At 38.9% G+C, this 19,281-nt stretch overlaps 1 protein-coding gene across 2 annotated transcripts in view; it reads left to right on the forward strand.

Annotated features, from left to right (window-relative positions):
- PLXDC2 (plexin domain containing 2) overlaps positions 1-6,051 on the forward strand; it is a 440,092-nt gene extending 434,041 nt beyond the window's left edge. For both annotated transcript variants that reach the window (XM_069547392.1, XM_069547393.1), the window contains exon 14: positions 5,546-6,051. In XM_069547392.1, the coding sequence (XP_069403493.1) occupies positions 5,546-5,662 (117 nt within the window). In that variant the 3' untranslated portion in view covers positions 5,663-6,051. The remainder of the gene's footprint in view (positions 1-5,545) is intronic.
- Positions 6,052-19,281: the final 13,230 nt, after the last annotated feature.

A 19,281-nucleotide genomic window follows, 5' to 3' on the forward strand; every position in this document is an offset into this window, starting at 1 on the left:
AATTTCATTGGAACAAAGGGTCCATGGTTTAATTTTTTTTTTAATTAAAAAAGAAAAAATTATTTAAAAAAAGATCATCTAGTTCATTTCATTTTCCAAATGGGGAAACTAAGAAACAAAACACTCGACTGTGCCTGAGTCCTGTGCTGGGAAGTGACAGGACCAAGATGCTGTCCACGCCTCAGAATCTCAGCCTCCTTCCACTTCTCCCTGTTTACTGAAGAAAGCACAAAATACTAGACATCTCAGAACAACTGCTTGTCAAGCACCATCAAACACCACAGGTGTCTTCTAGGTGGGCCTGGAAGTTCAGAATTAGCCCCTTGTCTTTCACACTCACGTCTAGTAACTGCCTTTCAAGGGTTCATCTAACACGTGAAAAGCACTCTCTGCTTTGCTCTCTGAGCTTGAAGACAGGTCTCCAGCTGCAGTTTTGTGTACACTGCTAACGGAGGGCACCCTGCAGGTCTGTTTGTGGATATTTCAGCTAATTATCTCGCCACAGACCATTGAGACAGATCTGAATGACTGTTCAGTTAATAGTTCTGAAGGAGTAATTAGGGAGAATACCTGCCTGCATGGCCTGCCCCATTGCAGACATATCAGCGTGAACATTTACTTCTGAATGTGATGAATCGCATAAATAATTCTCAGAAATGAAATTAGAGAGCACCCACGCATTACACACAGTCATGTTTTAAGCCATGACATCCTGCATCTCTGTAATGAATTAACATTACAGTCTGGTTTGAATTTTTCAATATTCAGCATACATCCTGCCCTGTTAACAAGTGACCCTGTGGCCCCCATCAGTTTCTGTAAGAATTTGAATTAGCCATTCTAAAAAGAACACAGGCTGGGACAAGTTTAAGCCTCAAGAAAGAAGTATTAAATGCTGGATTGTGACCCATCCATCATATTTCATGGCAGAGCCAGACATGATGCCCAGGTTTCTAGATCCCATTTGTCTACTGGATAGATGCCTCATGGTATCTACCAAGCTTAAAGATAAGGTTGGTAGTCAACAACCTTACGATTGTTCTAAGAGAACTAAACACTGAATCATGAAAGTCAGAGAACTGACCCCTTGCTTTCATTTGTAAGGAAATTCTCTGAGCAACTGCAGATAGGAAAACAACTTCAGTTAGGACTAGATTTCAGTTTAGGGATCCTAAAAGTTAGTGGAGGAAGGTAGGAGGGACAACGATCAGAAGAACCATGACCCAGAGAAGTCTTTAAGTAACTTCTCCCCAGTGATCAGTTATCTCAGGCAAGCAGGTATAAGGATCCTATAATTTTAGAGGACAGATCCCCAAATATCATTTTACAGATAAGGAAACAAAAGCCCAGAGAAATCAAGTGTTTTATTTAGGATCATTTAATTGATTTGTGATGTGTGAAAGCATTTTAGAAAGGAAGCAGGATTTTGATAAGCTTATTACTCTGTGGCATTTTTAGGGTTAAAATTAAGATAGCAAGAACTGGTAAAAGAATGTAAAATCAGACCAGTTGCATAACAATTGCTAGATTTCATTGTAAATTTTGACATAATATTATGGGAAATGCCCTCTCTTTGCATCTAGTCAAAAACTGTAGAAGTATAAATCTTTCAGTTTTATACATATAAAATAGGAGTCGTGAATAATTTTGTAGTTAGATAACACCTATTCCAGAGAAGGCAATGGCAACCCACTCCAGTACTCTTGCCTGGAAAATTCCATGGACGGAGGAGCCTGGTAGGCTGCAGTCCATGGGGTCGCTAAGAGTCGGGCACGACTGAGTGACTTCACTTTCACATTCACGCATTGGAGAAGGAAATGGGAACCCACTCCAGTGTTCTTGCCTGGAGAATCTCAGGGTCAGAGGAGCCTGGTGGGCTGCCATCTCTGGGGTCACACAGAGTCGGACGTGACTGGGGCGACTTGGCAGCGGCAGCGGAAGCAATACCTATTCTATCTTGTTCATCCTTAGAATGCTTATTTAAAACCTAAATTAAGTCTTACCCCTATTTCCCTGAGGAAGTTTTTATCTTCCATACGGAAACCATGTTTTACACTTCTCTTTGGTCATATGCCCTTCAAAACAGCATCTAGCACCATGTTAGACATTTCAGGTATTTTTAGTAAATAATCTGCACATTCTCTTTGGATCAATAATTTCACTTCAATCAGTTTATAAAAGGAACTAATCAGAAATATTCCTTTGAGGTTAGCAGCAAAAATATTCACTGGAGCATTATTTATATTATCAAACAATCTGGAAAAAATCTCAAAATCAAATTGACTGTATACCTTATATTGAGTTATATGTAGTATGCTTTTACACGCAGTAAAAGTAATTTTGTAGAGGAATAGTTCATAAAATTTTTTTTGTTCTTAATTGGAAATAAGGGAGTTCATAAAACAGTATCTGCTGTGTTTTAGTGTTTCTAGAAATAAGTGATATACACAGATACTTGAACCAAATTATGTGTGGGTGGTGGAATCTCTAGTGATTTTAAATCTTGTTAGGGTGTTTTTTTCTCTAATGAGTAGTGGTAAGATGAAAGAAATTTTTTTAAGGACATGAAATTAATTCAGAAAATAAGTTTGTACTGTGTTAACAGTGGTAGCTTCAGTGTACTTTCTATTTTGAGAACCTCTGTGATAAGCTCACAAAGAACATGATAAACATTATTAATAATCCTGCAACCTTTTCACCTAAGACAGAGAATTAATTATTAACTTAGTTATTCTTAGAATTCTTAGTAATGCTTAGAATACTGAAGTTCTTGGTAATGTCATAGTTTAAGATTGAAATAAAAATAGAACTATGTTCACAAATTTCAGATAGGTTGTACACAAAGTAATGAATTTTAAGAGCTAATTTCTATAGTGGGGGAATTAATTTTGGAAGTTGGTAGCTCTCATTTTAAATCTTAGATCTGCCATTTGCCAGCTTTTTAGGTTTGGGTGCAAGGTAAATTGTACACATTAAATAAGATCATGTATGTAAATCACCTTCTAACAGCATGAAATATGATTAATTATGTTTAATAAAATATAACTTTCCCAGGCATCATCATCAACATTCTCATCAGTGGTGTTCCTTTTTATTTCTTTAATTAGATAAGTTTGGCATTGTGTAGGTTTAAGGCATACAATGTGTTACTTTGGTACAGTTACATATTGTAATATGGTTGCTGTTGTAATGATATTTATTACATTGCATGCTTATAGTATAATATCATTTAATACTCATCACAAGTGTATACCCTTAAGTACCATCAATCTTATCTCCCCATCTTCTATTACCTGGTAACCACTGTTTGCTTTTTTCTTAGGTCTGACTTCTTTCGATTCCACAGATAAGTGATATCACACAGTTCTGGTCTCTCTGTCTGACTTACCTCACTTAGCATCAAATGTTCAGGGTCCATCCATGCTGTCACAAATGGCAGGATATCCTCTTTTCTCATGACAGAATAATATTCCATTGTGTATCCATACTGCATCTTTTTTTATCCATTCATCCCTGGATGTGCACCTGCGATGTTTCCATATCTTGGCTATTGTGAATAATGCTGCCATAAACATGGGAAGATAGATATCTCATCAGACTTCTGTTTTCATTTCTTTTAGGTGTATACCAGAAGTGGAATTGCTGGATCATGTAGTAGATTCATTATTAAGTTTTTGAGGGACTTCCTGATTGTTCTCCATAGTCTTTGGACCAGTCTACATTCCCACCCATAGTATCTAAGTTTCGCTTTCCATCACGTTCTCACCAATACCTGCCATCTCTTGTCTTCTTTATGATAATCAGCACTCCTTTCTAATGGTCACCTGTAACACAATGTCTTTATGACCTGAGTGGTAAATCACTCAGGCCATAGGGCTGTACTTGCCTGCTGGACCCATGGGCCAAGTGGGTCTTGTAAGGTAGAGCTTCAGAACAGACTTCATGGTGCTGCTTGACTCCAAGAAACACAAGGGCAGCTGTGCCCTAAGGAGCCCAGCTGCAAAGTAACTGAAACCAGAGTGGGGGTTATAAAGGGTGGGCACACTGAGGACTTCCCTGGTGGTCAGCAGTTAAGACTCTGCACCTCTGGTGCAGAGGGCTCGGGTTTGATCTCTTGTCAGGAAACTAAGATCCTGCATTCTGGGAATCTAAGATAGGGTGCAGCCAGGGATTTTTTTTTTAAGAACGAATGAGCATATTGGCATTTTCCCACAACAGGAGTGACCATAAATTACAGTGTCCATCTCTCTAGAAACATTTAGTATATTTCCATTGATGATGATTTTTAGTTCCAACAAAGACACTAAATTGCTATTTAGCCCTCTTAGTTTTACCTTCTCTTTTAGGAAAATAAAGATAATTCAGTTTCACTTACATAATGGGACTTAACCAGCTAATAAATATAAAGCATTCTGACCACATAATGTTATAGAGACAGTACTAATATTATTAACAGGCAAGATGCAATTACCATGATTGGTATTTTTCCAAAAGGTAGAGCTAATACTCATTCCTACCTGATGGAAAAACTCTTACAGCCATTAATCATGACAGTGGAATGTAATTGGCCAATCTAGAAAGCTGCCAAATGCCAATATACCTACACTGATATTTAACATTTTTCTCATTAAAATTCTTAGGTAGAAATAAACTTCCTTTAATATTTATTGGTTTATTTACTCCAAAGTAACAGGTACTCTGATAAATGGAATAGTAGTTTCTGGTAACACTGTGGCTGAGAAATGCCTTTTAGTGTCTTCTGCTGCTGTAACTTAATAATTCATTTCATCACTTCTGTTTGTAAATCACAAAAGGTTTGTTTGATGAACAAAGGGTTAGGGAGAAGTGTCAATACAAGTAACCTGTATTTTAAGACCATTGTCTTTATGTGCAATTATTTACATGGGTTTGAGATTATTCACAACCTCTGATGTTGGATTCAGTTTTCAGGGCATGCCATCTGTTCATTTTCAAACACAAAAAGCCATCTAAGAATTAAACTAATTCTTAAGATATTGAGGTGATTGATCGTTTAGTCTGGTTTTTGCTAGAAGTCTAAGCACCAAATTTGAAGCACACCTCTAATAACTGTGCAGAATTTTATGGTCTTAGGTTTTTTGAGTGAATTAATAAATGAAGTGATATCATTATTGACTTCTAAAGAAGAGAAGGTGTCCATGGTTATATATTAAGAAAATTTGTTTTTCATGGCTGTTCATTTTTGCTTAGTTATATCTGGACACTTAATGGAGTCTTTTAGACATAAATATGCATAAAGCATAAACCATGTCTTTGAGAAACTCTCAATCCTTTGGGGGGTAGCTTTGGCCAAGGGACTGTCACCTGGGAGGTGGTGGTAGTGCCATAATAGAGAGGTAAACAGAGTGCTCTGGGCGTGTATAGTTTCAACTGTGGTGGTAATGAGATCATTTAATATGTTGCTACGTTTAATTCAGAAGTTCATCTGAAACAGTTGGCAAATATACTTTTCTTATGATGTGACCATCACCACTCTGTTCACTCCTTTTGCATTTTTCTGTTTCAGAGACGCCCAAGCAGATGGCCAGCAATGAAGTTCCGAAGAGGTTCTGGCCATCCTGCCTATGCTGAAGTTGAACCAGTTGGAGAGAAAGAAGGTTTTATCGTATCAGAGCAGTGCTAAAATTTCTAGGACAGAACAGCACCAGTGCTGGCTTACAGGTGTTAAGACTAAAAATTTGCCTATACCTTTAAGACAAACACACATCCACACCCACACACACACACACACACATACATACATACACAGGAGCCCTAAGCTGCTCTAGCCAGAAGGAGATTTCTGGACAACCCCAGCCCAGAAAGGGTTAAAAAATTTTTTTTAAACTTATAGAGGATACCAGTTACCACTGAACATAGAATTCCCTAGTGGAATGACCTCTATAGTTCACTCAGCACATCTCCTGTGGACTTATCAGAAATATGACAAGATTACAATGCTGTTGGCTTAAGGTGCAGGGTGCAAAGGGATCGAGAAAAAATAATAATAATAAAGCTTTAGTTCACAAGGGATCTATACCTTTGGTTCAAATATTCTTCTCTGATAACTGTGTTCCAAAGCCTGAACCCATTCACTCAAAAGAACAGTGATAAATATTTCCAGTTTGCTGAGAAAAGTAGCTGATGCAGGGGCCCAAACAAACACAAAAGAAGAGATTTTTGTGTCTTTCCACCAGACACGTGGCTGAAGGATTTTGTTTTGCTGCTCTAGACCCACATGTTCCAACCAGTTCTCTACTTTACAGGATGAATCTTTTATCTTTCCAGTTCCGACTTTGCCTCCCTCTTCCTGGATGCCTTCTGTGTAAGCAGTGACAGGATCGTACGTAGCCTTTTAGCTAAGCATGAGGACAGAGGGAGGGACAAAGGAGGCTTCTGGTTCCCCCCACCTCCGAGGAAAACATCTGATTGGTTTTCAGAAGCATCGCCTCCACCTCCCAACTGTGAAGTCCTGTGAAGGCACAGTTGTTCTTGGCTGAAGGAAACAGAAGGACACAGTACCATGAGTTCCTTAATCGTTTTTGAAGCAAAAATGTTAAGGGATTCTAAGCATATGAGGTTTTTGGTGTTTTGATTTTTTTTTTTAACTTTTTGCTGTTTCAGTCTGAGAGGCCCATTTCATTGTCGATTCCTATCTAAGAAGCCGTTCAAGTCAGCATATCCCTGGCGAGAAAAAGAACGAAAGAACCCTGCTGAATCGTACAGTAATTTTCTTTAAAGCACATAGTAGTTACATAAATATATATATATAAATATATTTTTGTTTATAACTAACACAAGGCAGGCTCTTGTGACTCAGAGTGCATTTTGTCATCGAGACAAAACAAATGCGAGATGCATTACTGCATACTTCCATAGAGTTGTAAAATAATCCTTAATATTAGAATATTTTTATGTCACTTAGCGGAAGTGGTTCAACTAGTTGCAGCACCGATTGTTTATCCTGCCTGTTGGAGCCGCTCTCCCATTCATATCAACCCCTTCCCTCCCTGGCAAAATAAAGCAGATGCAAAAAGCTCCTTAGATGGATCTGTTGTTTGCCCCGTAATCACAGTCCAGATTTTGAACCATCCCTGTGAGTGAAGACAGGAAAGGCACCCTCCACCCCCAGAGGAGGAAAGTGGTTAATATATATACTGAGCTCCTAAAGTTTGAATTCAGGTACTGTGTGTACAATTTCATCATCATCTCGACCCATGAAACTTACATCTTGTGCCAAGAAGTTGTTAATTCTCATAAGGTACCCATGTCCAGCATTTGCAGATTCAGGTATCAAGAAGCAGAGCTGTCTCGTAAGTAGCACTTTACTACCAACTCAGCATCTGTACACAGTGTCTACATCAAATGACATCAGTCCACTAACAGAGTATCACACATTATCCTCACAACTGTCTGATGTAAACTCATGCCATTTTCCATCAAGTATATTTTGCTTTACATTTTAAATTACCTGATGAGGGTGTTCATTTTTCCCCTAACCTGCTTAGACAATAATTGCAAGAACAAAAAATTTGACAAGCAAGGTGATTGAAGGGTGTGATGACTGCTATAGCTCTCTGCTATAGCTACGTTCAGTTGATAGGAAATAAACCAATTTATTTCTTGTGGAGTAGGTTTGGTCGGTTAGCAGTTACCAAATGACTTGCCAATATAACTGGTGCAACGGGTATTCTACAAAGGCATTAAGGAACACATAGACGATTCCTTCTAGGATAAGTTGATGCTTCTTTCACTGGCTTTTGTGTTAGGTGTGGCTTCCAATACAGCTGATTGACAGTTATATAAATCCTGCATATATATACATATATATATCCAATACCTTTCTCAACTCTTTGAAGTAGTGGTGTAATTTCTATCCCTTTCAAAGTTCATCTTCCACTTTTGATTTTTTTAAAAAATGCCGATTTTGTAAAATAACCTAAAACTCTCTGAATTGTCCAGTGTACAAGAGCACCCAGTAAGTAAAAGTGAAAAGGCTGCTGAAGTATGGGAAAACTTCCCAGCCAAATCAGGAGTTAAAGGTGGTGAGATGTTTCTGTTGTTGATGAATCTTTTAGAAGTAAGGGAAAAGGCTGACTGAATCCTTTTTTTTTTTTTTTTCATGAAACTTTCATTCAATTCTGTACCTCTGGTTTGTTCTTGGTGCCCATTTGCTGCAAAGGAAGAGCAGACATTCACAGAGTTTCTGGAAATTCAGAATGGACTCTGGTGCTTTGAACTTTTCATGTATTATGTATTAGAAAGGACGCATCTGCATGTTATTTCATCTACTATGAACCCAGTAAAAGGAGAATAAAAGCAAACGGACGTATACAAAGTTCTAGAGAAATCAGATAAATGGTGCTATAGAGGAAGTTAGTTATTTCATCTTAATTATTTGTAAAAACATTTAGTGAATAGATAAAGGATTCCCAGATGGCTCAGACAGTAAAGAATTTGCCTGTGGTGGAGACCCAGGTTCAATCCCTGGGTTGGGAGTAGAATGACTACCCACTCCAGAATTCTTGCCTGGAGAATTCCATGGACAGAGAAGCCTGGCAGGCTACAGTCCATGGGGTTGCAAAGAGTTGGACACATTTTTGCTTGTCAAAAGTATTCAAAGTCAAGAAAAATATCTTAAGCCAATGAGGTGAAACTGACCACGGCGTTGATTTGTTTATGAAAGGTTTGAAATTCAACATGTACTAACAAATAGAAAGTTAAATAATAAAGTGCAGTTTACCTCCAATTATTATTTTAATTTGGGATGTCTAGCTCAGTGGTAAAGAACCCACCTGCCAGTGCAGGAGACAGGGTTCAATCCTTGGATCAGAAAGACTCCCTGAAGGAAGTGGCAACTCACTCCCGTATGCTTGCCTGGGAAATTCCATGGACAGAGAAGCCTGGTGGGCTACAGTTTGTGTGGTCCCAAAGATTCAGAAGCAACTTAGTAACTGAGAACATACAATGGGGCAGTCTCACAGGAAGCTTCTAGGATGTGCTGTCCAATATATACAGTAGCCAAATTGAATGATTTAAACTAACTAAAATTAAGTAAAAATTCAGTTCTTCAGTCACTCTAGCCATATTTCAAGCCCCCAAAAGTCACATGGGACTTGTGGCTTCCTTACTAGACAGCACAGAACACTCCTGTCTGCAGAAAATTCTATTAACTCTGCTGTACAAGTCTTTCCTTTTTGGTGGCTCAAACAGTAAAGAATCTGCCTACAATGCAGGAGACCCAGGTTCCATCCCTGGGGTTGGGAAGAGCCCCTGGAGAAGGGAATGGCTGCCCACTCCAGTATTCTTGCCTGGAGAATTCCATGGACAGAGGAGCCTGGCAGACTACAGTCCATTGGATCACAAACAGTCGGACACGATTGAGCGACTAACACTTTCACTTTCTTCCTGGAGAAAAGGAGGAGGAGAAAAAAATAGATTTGATAGTTCCTGGGCCTGTTTTTCTCTCAGAGAGGCAGCTTAAAATAATGAAAAGAATCCCAGCTGACACAGTTTTGAGTTTCCACTATGTCCTCAGGAAAATCACTTTTATCACTAGAAGTTTCCATTTGCAAGTTGGGAAAATAAAAATATTTCTGTCCTGTCTTCCTTGCAAGATTATTAGTATGTAGATTGAGCAAACACAGACTTTTAAAACCTTATGTCAACTGAACCCAAAGAAGGGGCTTCCCTGGTGGCCTAGACAGTAAAGAATCCACCTGCAATGCAGAAGACCTAGGTTTTATCCCTGGGTCGGGAAGATCCAGTGGAGGAGGAAATGGCAACACACTCCAGTACTCTTGCCTTGGAAATCCCTTGGACAGAGGAGCCTGGTGGTCTACAGTCCACAGGATTGCAGAGTTGGACACAACAGAACAACTAAGCACTCATGTACAACCCATATAAAGCGCATCTCTTGGCCCAGTACCAGCACGAACTTGTATTCTGAGGGAAAAAAGTCCATCCATCCTAAAAGCATTCAAAGACAATCAAATCAGTATAGTTCTTGAGGAAATGCCAAAGGAACATACACTCAAGAATTGCTTCAATTCCTTTTCCCCATATTAAAAATCTCTCTTACGTTCCCCCTGAATGACATCAGCCACAACCATCCTTTCTCTCAAAGTCCTTGGGTGCATCCTTCATCTGGCTCAGTTCTTTATTGTGTAATGTCCCTGAGCTTCTCCAGTTTTTTCTGATTTCCCAGTTAACTCTTCACAACAAAGAGAAACCCTGGAGCTGACCAGCAGGCTTCTCTTTAGAAGAGAGTACCTCAAACAAATAATTTCAAATATGCATTTTCTCCCTGTAACTCAAATGTAAGGGCCTGACACATTAAAATATAACAGTAGGTGGAACTTAATTTTAAATGTAAAAATTTGCAAATGTAAACTACATGAAAAGAATAAAATTGAATTTTGTCATATTCAGGCAATACATATTCTCAGATTAGTGTGATTTCTTAGTTTTGGCAAAAAGGAAAATTCTTATGTTATTTCCTCATTCTGAGGGAGTATAAGTTTGGCAGTGCCCTAGTGTCTATTGCCCAGGGCAATAAGAAAAAGTTTTTCTGGAACTCATGCCTTGATTCAAGACACTTCCATGATAAGAAATTAATATTTAAGATTATCTGAAAAATAGATGCTGCGGTTAAGGTTCTTTCCTCCTGTGAATTGTTATTTTGCTTTGTATTTCTTCAGGCAATTTTTAGATATTTTATTAAGATGTATTTTATTAATTTCCAGAGATTGCTCTTGCTTTTACTTTCCCAGCCTCCAGTTTTCAGCATTATCGTCTATATGCCAGAATCATGGAAGGTCATCTAATCCAACCTCTTCATTTACAGATCAGAAAATTGAGGCCCAGAGAGATATAGTCATGTGCCCAGCATCAGAAGTGAGCCTTGAACTTAAAACTTATTATTCATTTTTGTTCCAATTCTTTTTGCCTACACCCTCTCCGTCAGTATTTAAAGCCAACCACGCAGCTTCAAGAATACTGGAGCCAACCACGCAGCTTCAAGAATACTGGAGTGGGTTGCCATTCCCTTCTCCAGGGGATCTTCCCGACCCAGGGATTGAACCCAGGTCCCCTGCATTGCAGGCAGATTCTTAACCTTCTGAGCCATTAGGAAAGCCCTTAGAAGGCACAGTCTGCCTAAAAGCAGCTTTTATTTGCTATCCTGACTCTCTGCTCTGTCCTAGAATAGAGAACATTGGACCAACCTTCCGCCATCGAGTGGTTGTCCTAAGAACGGTACCAGTAGTTCCAGTTCTGGTTATTGTAAGGTCTTTATCTGGTTTTACATGCCTCTACCTATGGCCATCTAAGTTGGCAGTACTATCTTGTGTCACTTAAAATTGCTCTGCATTTGCTTCACTTCTTCCCAGAGGTACCTGAAAACTAGTCATCTTCATAGCAGATTTTCTTACTGAATTATCACAATTTGTTTTTGCTTTTAAACTAGTGGAGCCTAAGAAGCTTTTTGGAGCAAATGTTATGAGATCAATGGCATTACATACTACATACTCCTATTTCGTTTTGTTCGTAAAGCACTTTACATTTTACAGGGCACTTTGATTTATTTCTTCATTTGTTCATTCATTCAACCATCCAGTTCACTTAAATAGTTATTGAGCACCTACTGGAACCAAGTTCCTGTGCTAGGTCTTGTGATATACAGTGATAGATACAAACAATAAGAGATCAGACATGTCCACTGATAATTGTAATAGGGTAAAATCTTCAAACACAACTTTGCAAATTGATTGGCTCACTATTACTCTATCCAATTTCCAGTTCTAATTTCTATTCTACTAAGATAGGGAACTCTCAAGTACTTGTCTGAGGAACGTTTCTGAAATATGATACATCATTGCCCATCTCTGCTGTTTGCTCAATTTCAAAAGATGTGTTAATTTCATTTATGAGAAGAAAAGTCTTTTTAGCTCATTTGAATTCTTCCTGATTAGATGTAATAATAGTTCACTATCTTATTCTCATATTTCTACTGTGGCTTTGTGATTTATCAATGCCATCTTGTCAAGGTCTTCCAGAAGTATCCGTAGATCAATGAAGCATTTGTACTTTAGGTATGTGTGATTGTTTGTCATTCATTAGGTTGTCTCAGGTTTTCTCAACCTCAGCCCTATTGACATTTGGGGTCCCATAATTCACAGCTGGGGATGGGGTGGTGGAGTGGTCTCTTGCATTGCAGAGTGTTTGCCAGCTTACCAAGTTCCCATTGACTACATGCTGGTAACTCACATACACACACACACACACACACACACACACACACACACACACACATCTCAGCTGTGACAATGAAAGATGTCTCCAGACATCGCCAAATATCCCCGGGGATGAGATTGGGCAAACTACTGAATTATCTAATGAACAAAATATATCAGGAGAAAAAAAGAAATGTTTCTCTTTTTCTTGGCACTTAATCTTCATTATAAATAGGTTTTTTTCAATTAATAGTAAGACTTGGCATCGTAAACTCTTTGCATGAGAAGGGACCGTAGAAGTCACTAGTTCAATCACAACCGAACATCATCTTTTTCTATTTCATCATCTCCTAGTTTTACAAATATTGTGAGAGATCCAAAGATTTTTTGTTTACCTCTGGAACTTGGGGATTTACTTTCTCATAGCAAGAGATAAGGCTGTTTGGTGGTTTTGCTTTGCCCTGAAATAGCTGCCACAGGGGTGTTTGCCTCAGTGAGGGAGCTGGTTCACACAGCTTCAGCATCTCAGAGACTTCAAGGAGTTTTCTTCTGGGTATTTCACACATCTGCAAATCTTGCTCCATCGTCTTTGCTTTCAAAATGTGCATAGAAGTTGATGTTTGGTATGTCCAATTTTAAGTATATCTACATGAACTACTTTTTTCTTAAGTTTTCTATTTCTGATATTGATTTCTTTTTATTGTCCCTCTTTGGGGGAAAAAAATTGGACTGTCCCAAATAATTGCAAGTTGGAGATGTCTGAGTTGTTCTGTCTAAACCTATCAAGCCAAAGTTCCTGCTGATTCAGTGTGCCTTATGTCAGTTTTCCTGTAGGATCAGTGATTTCCCATAAACAACCCTGTGTTTGTACTTGCATCTGTGCTGCACCAATTGGAAAAGTTGGTGACGTTATGAGACAACCCCTTAAGAATATCTTACAAATAACAACAAACCTCCAACTGGAGTATCAGGTCTTCCTCTACTCCTTTGCTAAAAGACCAACCCAGACTTTGGAAGCATTCTTCATTGTTTACTACAAGTTGCTAATTTACATTCATAATTGAAAGCTTTGATTATAATATCCAAGGCTATAGAGTATTGACAAGAACACCCAGAGAGACCTTTCCCAACCAAGACCATCACAGAAATCAGAAAACTCCAACCTAGGAGATCCTCAAGTGTGTGTATGAATTCCTTCTTTACCACTGTCATATCAGACACTGGTGATACTTAAGGTTTTGACAAAGATTTTCCAATATCAACTTAAATTTCAATGCATGTGCCTAATTATTGCCTGCCTGACATGTATTTTAAATCATCCAATGCCCATTGCTCTCACAATGATTATTGCAAAGCAGTAAGATGATCATTGCTCAAGTAAAATTACCTAAATTCTTGAATCAATTCTCCATAACAAATTTATAGAACACATCATCACTGGCTTCTCAGTGTTAATTCTTATTAATTTCCAGATCACTGTCCACACTGAAAGAGTCTATGCTACTTTAAATCCAGGATAAAAGATTCACTAATGCAAAACATGTGCTTTTGCTCATCTTTTTCTAATTTCTAAGATTTATTAACATTTGAAAATTGCTTTTTTAAAAAGCCTCTCCTAATGAGATAAGGTAAAAAGATTTAACTTGGCAGATAGTAATATATGCATTTTTATTTCAGTTGAAAAACCTCAGTGACTTCTGTCAATGCCACTGGAGTGTTGTTTTCTTTTTTTTTATAAAAATGGTCTCTCCCATCCCTAGCATTACTATATATATATATAGTAATATATATATATATATATGTATATATATATATATATATATATATTCATGACCAAATATCACTTACTTTTCATACAACCATAAACCTTTGGTGCCTATCAAATAGATACATAGTGTGAAACTAATTTTAGACATTTCCTATATGAGAAGAAGTCTAGAAATGGGTGGACAGGGGATGATTCATGGAAAAATAAAGATCAAAATATGCCTTCAAGTGTAATTTTCAACTTCTTTAGAGCAATGTGCAAATACATATTCAATGAAGATCAGTTCAAATTTAAGTTACCCAGACTTTGAGACACTGGGTCACAGATCCCGCCAGTTATGCCAAGAAACACGTGACATCCAGAAGGCAGAGGTGGCCCCATTTTAGCTAAAACTCATCTGTGCCTCTTCAATGGCACCATTGCTAAATTCATAAGGCTTCTTCCCTAAAAATGGGACTACTTGAGTAAGTAATGACCAAAAGGACACGTTTCACTTATTGCCCTCTGACTTACAAGGCATAACCACGTACTTTGATTCCCTTATACCAGACAACATGCAACATCCAACCACACATAGACAATAAAAATACTTTTCCTGAGGAAAGGGTACAATATTCTACAGACCCAGATCTAGATCTCTGTGAAGTTTGACCATCTTGGGACCCAGTCTCCATACTCATGTCTAGACATTGTGGTCACGCCTAAGCAACCATTGTAAAACTAATCTGAACAAAAATATACTCCGTGCCATATTTTTAGCAGGGAAATACAAATTCAAAGTGTCTTCTTTGGCTACTATGTAAGTGGCTACTCTGAAAATACCATCAAGTAAAATCAGAGCTTCCTTTGCTAAAAAATGTTAAGATCATTTTAGGGAAATGAAATAAGTTTCTTGAGACACAAACATTTTGTGTTTATTGGAACTAAATCTCAGGGCCGTAGCTGAGATGAGGGAAGTCTTTTCATTGGTCAATCAAAACAAATCTCTCATTTGCCTCATTTGAGGCATTTGAACAGTGCTTGGGAAGAACATTATTTTCAGGGGAAAAAAGAAACAGGCTTTTTTTTTTTTTTTTTTTTTTTGCATGCCAGCTGGGATCATGGTAACTTCCAATGCCAGGAATTTACTACTGTTTCTGGTAATTCAGCTTGTAGTCATCTGAAATGTTGAAGGGTGAAAGGAGGAGAAACTGGGCACCCGGGGAGGGGAGGGCTGTCTGTGTTTCACGCCAGTTGCACCGGCACACAGAATATTTGTAAATGCATTTCAAAGTGGGTATCATTGTAGCCTTTGTCAGAATCACAAAGCTCACTATGGAGCTGCTGAGAGAGAACACTGAGGGGAAAGTCTGATCCTCTACACACAGGGCTCCCCTGGTGGCTCAGTGGTAAAGAATCTGCCTGGCAAACGCAGAAGACACAGGTTCGACCCCTGAGTTGGGAAGATCCCCCGGAGAAGAAAGTGGCAACTGACTCCAGTATTCTTGCCTGGGAAATCCCATGGACAGAGAAGTCTGGCAGGCTATAGTCTATGGGGTCACCAAGAGTCAGACACAGCTTAGTGATTAAATACCACCACCCAGTCAACCCCCAACAAAAGGAAAGGCGATGGGTAAGGCTGTCACCATTTGTTTCTCTTTTCCACAGCCCTGGACTTCAAATCAAGGACATGTCTGTCAGGTGAAGGTTAATTTTGCTGAGGTTTTTCCAAAACTTCATTTAATCCTTGGAAAACTGAGTGTTTTGAATTTACTCCAATCCTCCGGGCATCATTCCTACTTCTTTTGCCATGTCAATGAGACACTGGAGATCGCATTTTTTCATAGTCAAATCATATTCAAATACTTCCTCGATGACCTCATGCTTGACATACCTGAACCTGCAAATGTAAAAATGATTGTATCTGAATTTGCACTGATGGTATATGATAGCAGAAGACCTTACTGGAATCCCCTGTTTAAATTCAGTAATTTGGATGCTACATACTTCTGCAATCTTCTTGATTATTTTCACTGTAAGATTAATTACCTAAGTTTGAATGTATTTCCTTACAGTTTATTCATTTGCCATCTATCTCTTACCTGGGGATCATTATGATTGCAATAATTCATTGACGTTTTCCTCAGCTTCTTAAACCAATTTTTCTGCATTTCTTTTGCTTACAGTATGTGGGAAATCTGATTTCTTTGTTTTTCCTAGTAATCATTTTGTAAGAAAGCGCAGTGTATCAACTGCCATGGTGACCCAATTCATCTTTTAAGGTCTGGAAGCTGGTTGTGACCAAATCGCCATATGTCTTCTCTCTGTCAATTGCTATTGTCAGAATTAAATCATTTATTTTTTATTTTTCACTTTCAGTTGGAGTCAACATATTTGGGAATTTTTAGAAGGGGGAGAAGGGAGCAATTTGTGTAATACTGCTGTCATATTTGACTACATATTAAAAATAATAAATGATCATTTTGTTTTAATTTCTTAAAATAGTTTTGCTTATTTATTGACTGCGCTGGTTCTACATTGCCATGAGGGCCTTTCTCTAGTTGCACAGAGCAGGCGTTACTCTCCAGGTGGGGCGCACAGGCTTAGTGCTGAGGCTTCTGCTGTTGGGGAGCACAGGCTCTAGAGCACAGGCTCAATAGTTGCAGTACACGGGCTTTGTTGCTCCGTGGCATATGGGATCTTCCCACACCAGGGATCAAACCTGTGTATCTTACATTGGCAGGCAGATTCTTTACCGTGGAGCCACCAGGGAAGCCCTGTTTTAATTTCTTAAATGTGTTCACCCTTGTCTTTCAAGGTGTTTTTGTTCCTTTCCACCATTAGCTTTTGAAACATTTTCCCTATTGTGGAAGAAAATCTGAGTGCAGTATCCAGAGCTGTAGGCTAGTGAAAGGATAGAAAATCCTTTTGTTTCTTTTTTTTTTAACATTTTATTTTATATTGGAGTATAGCCCATTAACAATGTTGTGACAGTTTCCAGTGGACAGCAAGGGGATTCAGCCATATATATACATGCTCCCATTCTCCCCCAGACTGCCCTCCCATCCAGGCTGCCATTGAACTCAACATTGAGTAGAGTTCTCTGTGCTATACAGTAGGTGCTTCTTGGTTATCCATTTTAGATATAGCAGTGTGTACACGTGGATTCCCCACTCCCTAACTATCCCTTTCCCCCATCCTTCCCCACCCCCGGCAGCCATAAGTTCATTCTCTAAGTCTGTGAGTCTGTTTCTGTTTTGTACATAAGTTCATTTGTATCATTTTTTTTTCAGATTCCACATATAAAAGATGTCATACAACATTTCTCCTCCTTTATCTGACTTCACTCAGTATGACAATCTCTGGGTCCATCCATATTGCTGCAAATGGCTTCACATCATTCTTTTCAATGGCTGAGTAATGTTCCATTGTATATATGGACCACATCGTATTTATCCGTTCCTCTGTCAATGGATATTTAGGTTGCTTCCATGTCTTAGCTATTGTGAATGGTGCTGCAATGAACACTGGAGTGCATATGTCCTTTCGGACCAGTTTTTGCTTCTAAACAAGCCCTAGTGTAGGGCTGATACCAACTAGAGTGAACTGTAGAAAATGGAGGACCTGGGATGTCTAGGTGGAGACTTGGTTGAGTCCTCCTGGACCAGATAGGTGGGAGGATCTGAGCAGCCAGTATGAAATAAAAATACCCTCAAACTGGAATAAATCATGGGGCTTCAGTTCAGCTCCTGCCTCTGACACTAGTTTGGTTCACAAACTTCCATGACCTTCCAAAGAAATTACTGAAGGTTCTCCCTGATTCCATCCCCTTTTCCCTAACTGGAAATGATCTTACCCCTTTGTTAGGGGGTAGAATGTCTGAAGTGAGATGCTTTGAGTTCCAAATATCCTGTCTCTTTTTTGATCTATCACTCTTAGGATATTCTTATATCAACACCAAGTATGCCCAAGCCTGAACTTGGGCCAGGAAGCAAGTGCCGGAAGCTAGAATTCCAGTCAGTGGTGCTGGTTGAACAATTATTCTGTGCAACTCAATAGTGATTTTCTTTTTAAATCTTTACCTCTGTATGGATCTTTTGGACTGTGTTGATTAAACTTTGAAATCACGTAGTAAATTCAGAACTACCATTTTAAATGGTGTAAATTGCTTCCTGATGCCAAAAGGGAAAATGTATTAATGTAAATCATGCAACCTTCCCTAACAGTAAAAAGCATTAAGGCCAGTGCTTTGAAAAATCATTTAATGTGTGCCATCTCTTTAATAACGCAGTGGAAATATTAAAGAAAAGATGTTAATGACAATCATAAAACTTTTAAATTAGCTGTAGATCTGTCTCCTATAAATTCAAGTCTTCTCACAGGTCCTCTATTCCAAACCACTGTTTTCAGAATCAGAGCTTTCTGACATGCAGTCAGGAATTTTTTTTTTTTTCCCACTCAGTTTATTTTAACTAAGATTTATTGACTGTCTAACCTCTGCTAACCCTGTTGGCTTAGATGGTAACAAATCAATCTGCAGTGCAGGAAACTCAGGTTTGACCCCTATGTTGGGAAGATTCCCTGGAGAAGGGAATGACTACCCACTCTAGTATTCTGACCTGGAGAATTCCATGGACAGAGGAGCCTGGTGGGCTATAGTCCATGAGGTTGCAAAGAGTCAGACATGACTGAGCAACTTTATATACATACATACCCTGTGCTATGCAGGGTGCTTGACTACAGGGCTACACAGACAAAGAAGATGAAACCTTGTTTTCAATTAGCCTGTAGTGTAATAGAGGAGAGACACCTTTAAACAAACACAGCAGATCAAGATAACAGGCACAGGATAGAAATATTAACACAGTTATACAGTTAATTTGCAGAGGAGGGGAGAGTCAATTCTGTATAGAAGACATCAGGAGAGCTTTCATGGAAGAAGTAATGTTTGAATGTAATCTTGGCAGGTGAGTAGGCCTTCAGCAGGGGACAACAGAGGCAACCCAAGGATGGGATTATTGTTGTTGTTCAGTTGCTCAGTCATGTCCAACTCTTTGTGACCCATGGACTGCAGCACCCCAGGCATCCCAGACACTGACCTTCACCATCTCCCGGAGCTTGTTCAAACTCATGTCCATTGAGTCAGTGATGCCATCTAACCATCTGTCATCCCTTTCTCTTCCTGCCTTCAATCTTTCCAAGCATCAGGGTCTTTTTCAGTGAGTCAGCTCTTCACATCAGGTGGCTAAAGAACTGGAGCTTCAGCTCCAATACTTCAGGATG

This window comes from Ovis canadensis, chromosome 13 (assembly GCF_042477335.2).
Source record: "Ovis canadensis isolate MfBH-ARS-UI-01 breed Bighorn chromosome 13, ARS-UI_OviCan_v2, whole genome shotgun sequence".
In the NCBI taxonomy this organism is placed as follows: Eukaryota; Metazoa; Chordata; class Mammalia; order Artiodactyla; family Bovidae; genus Ovis; species Ovis canadensis.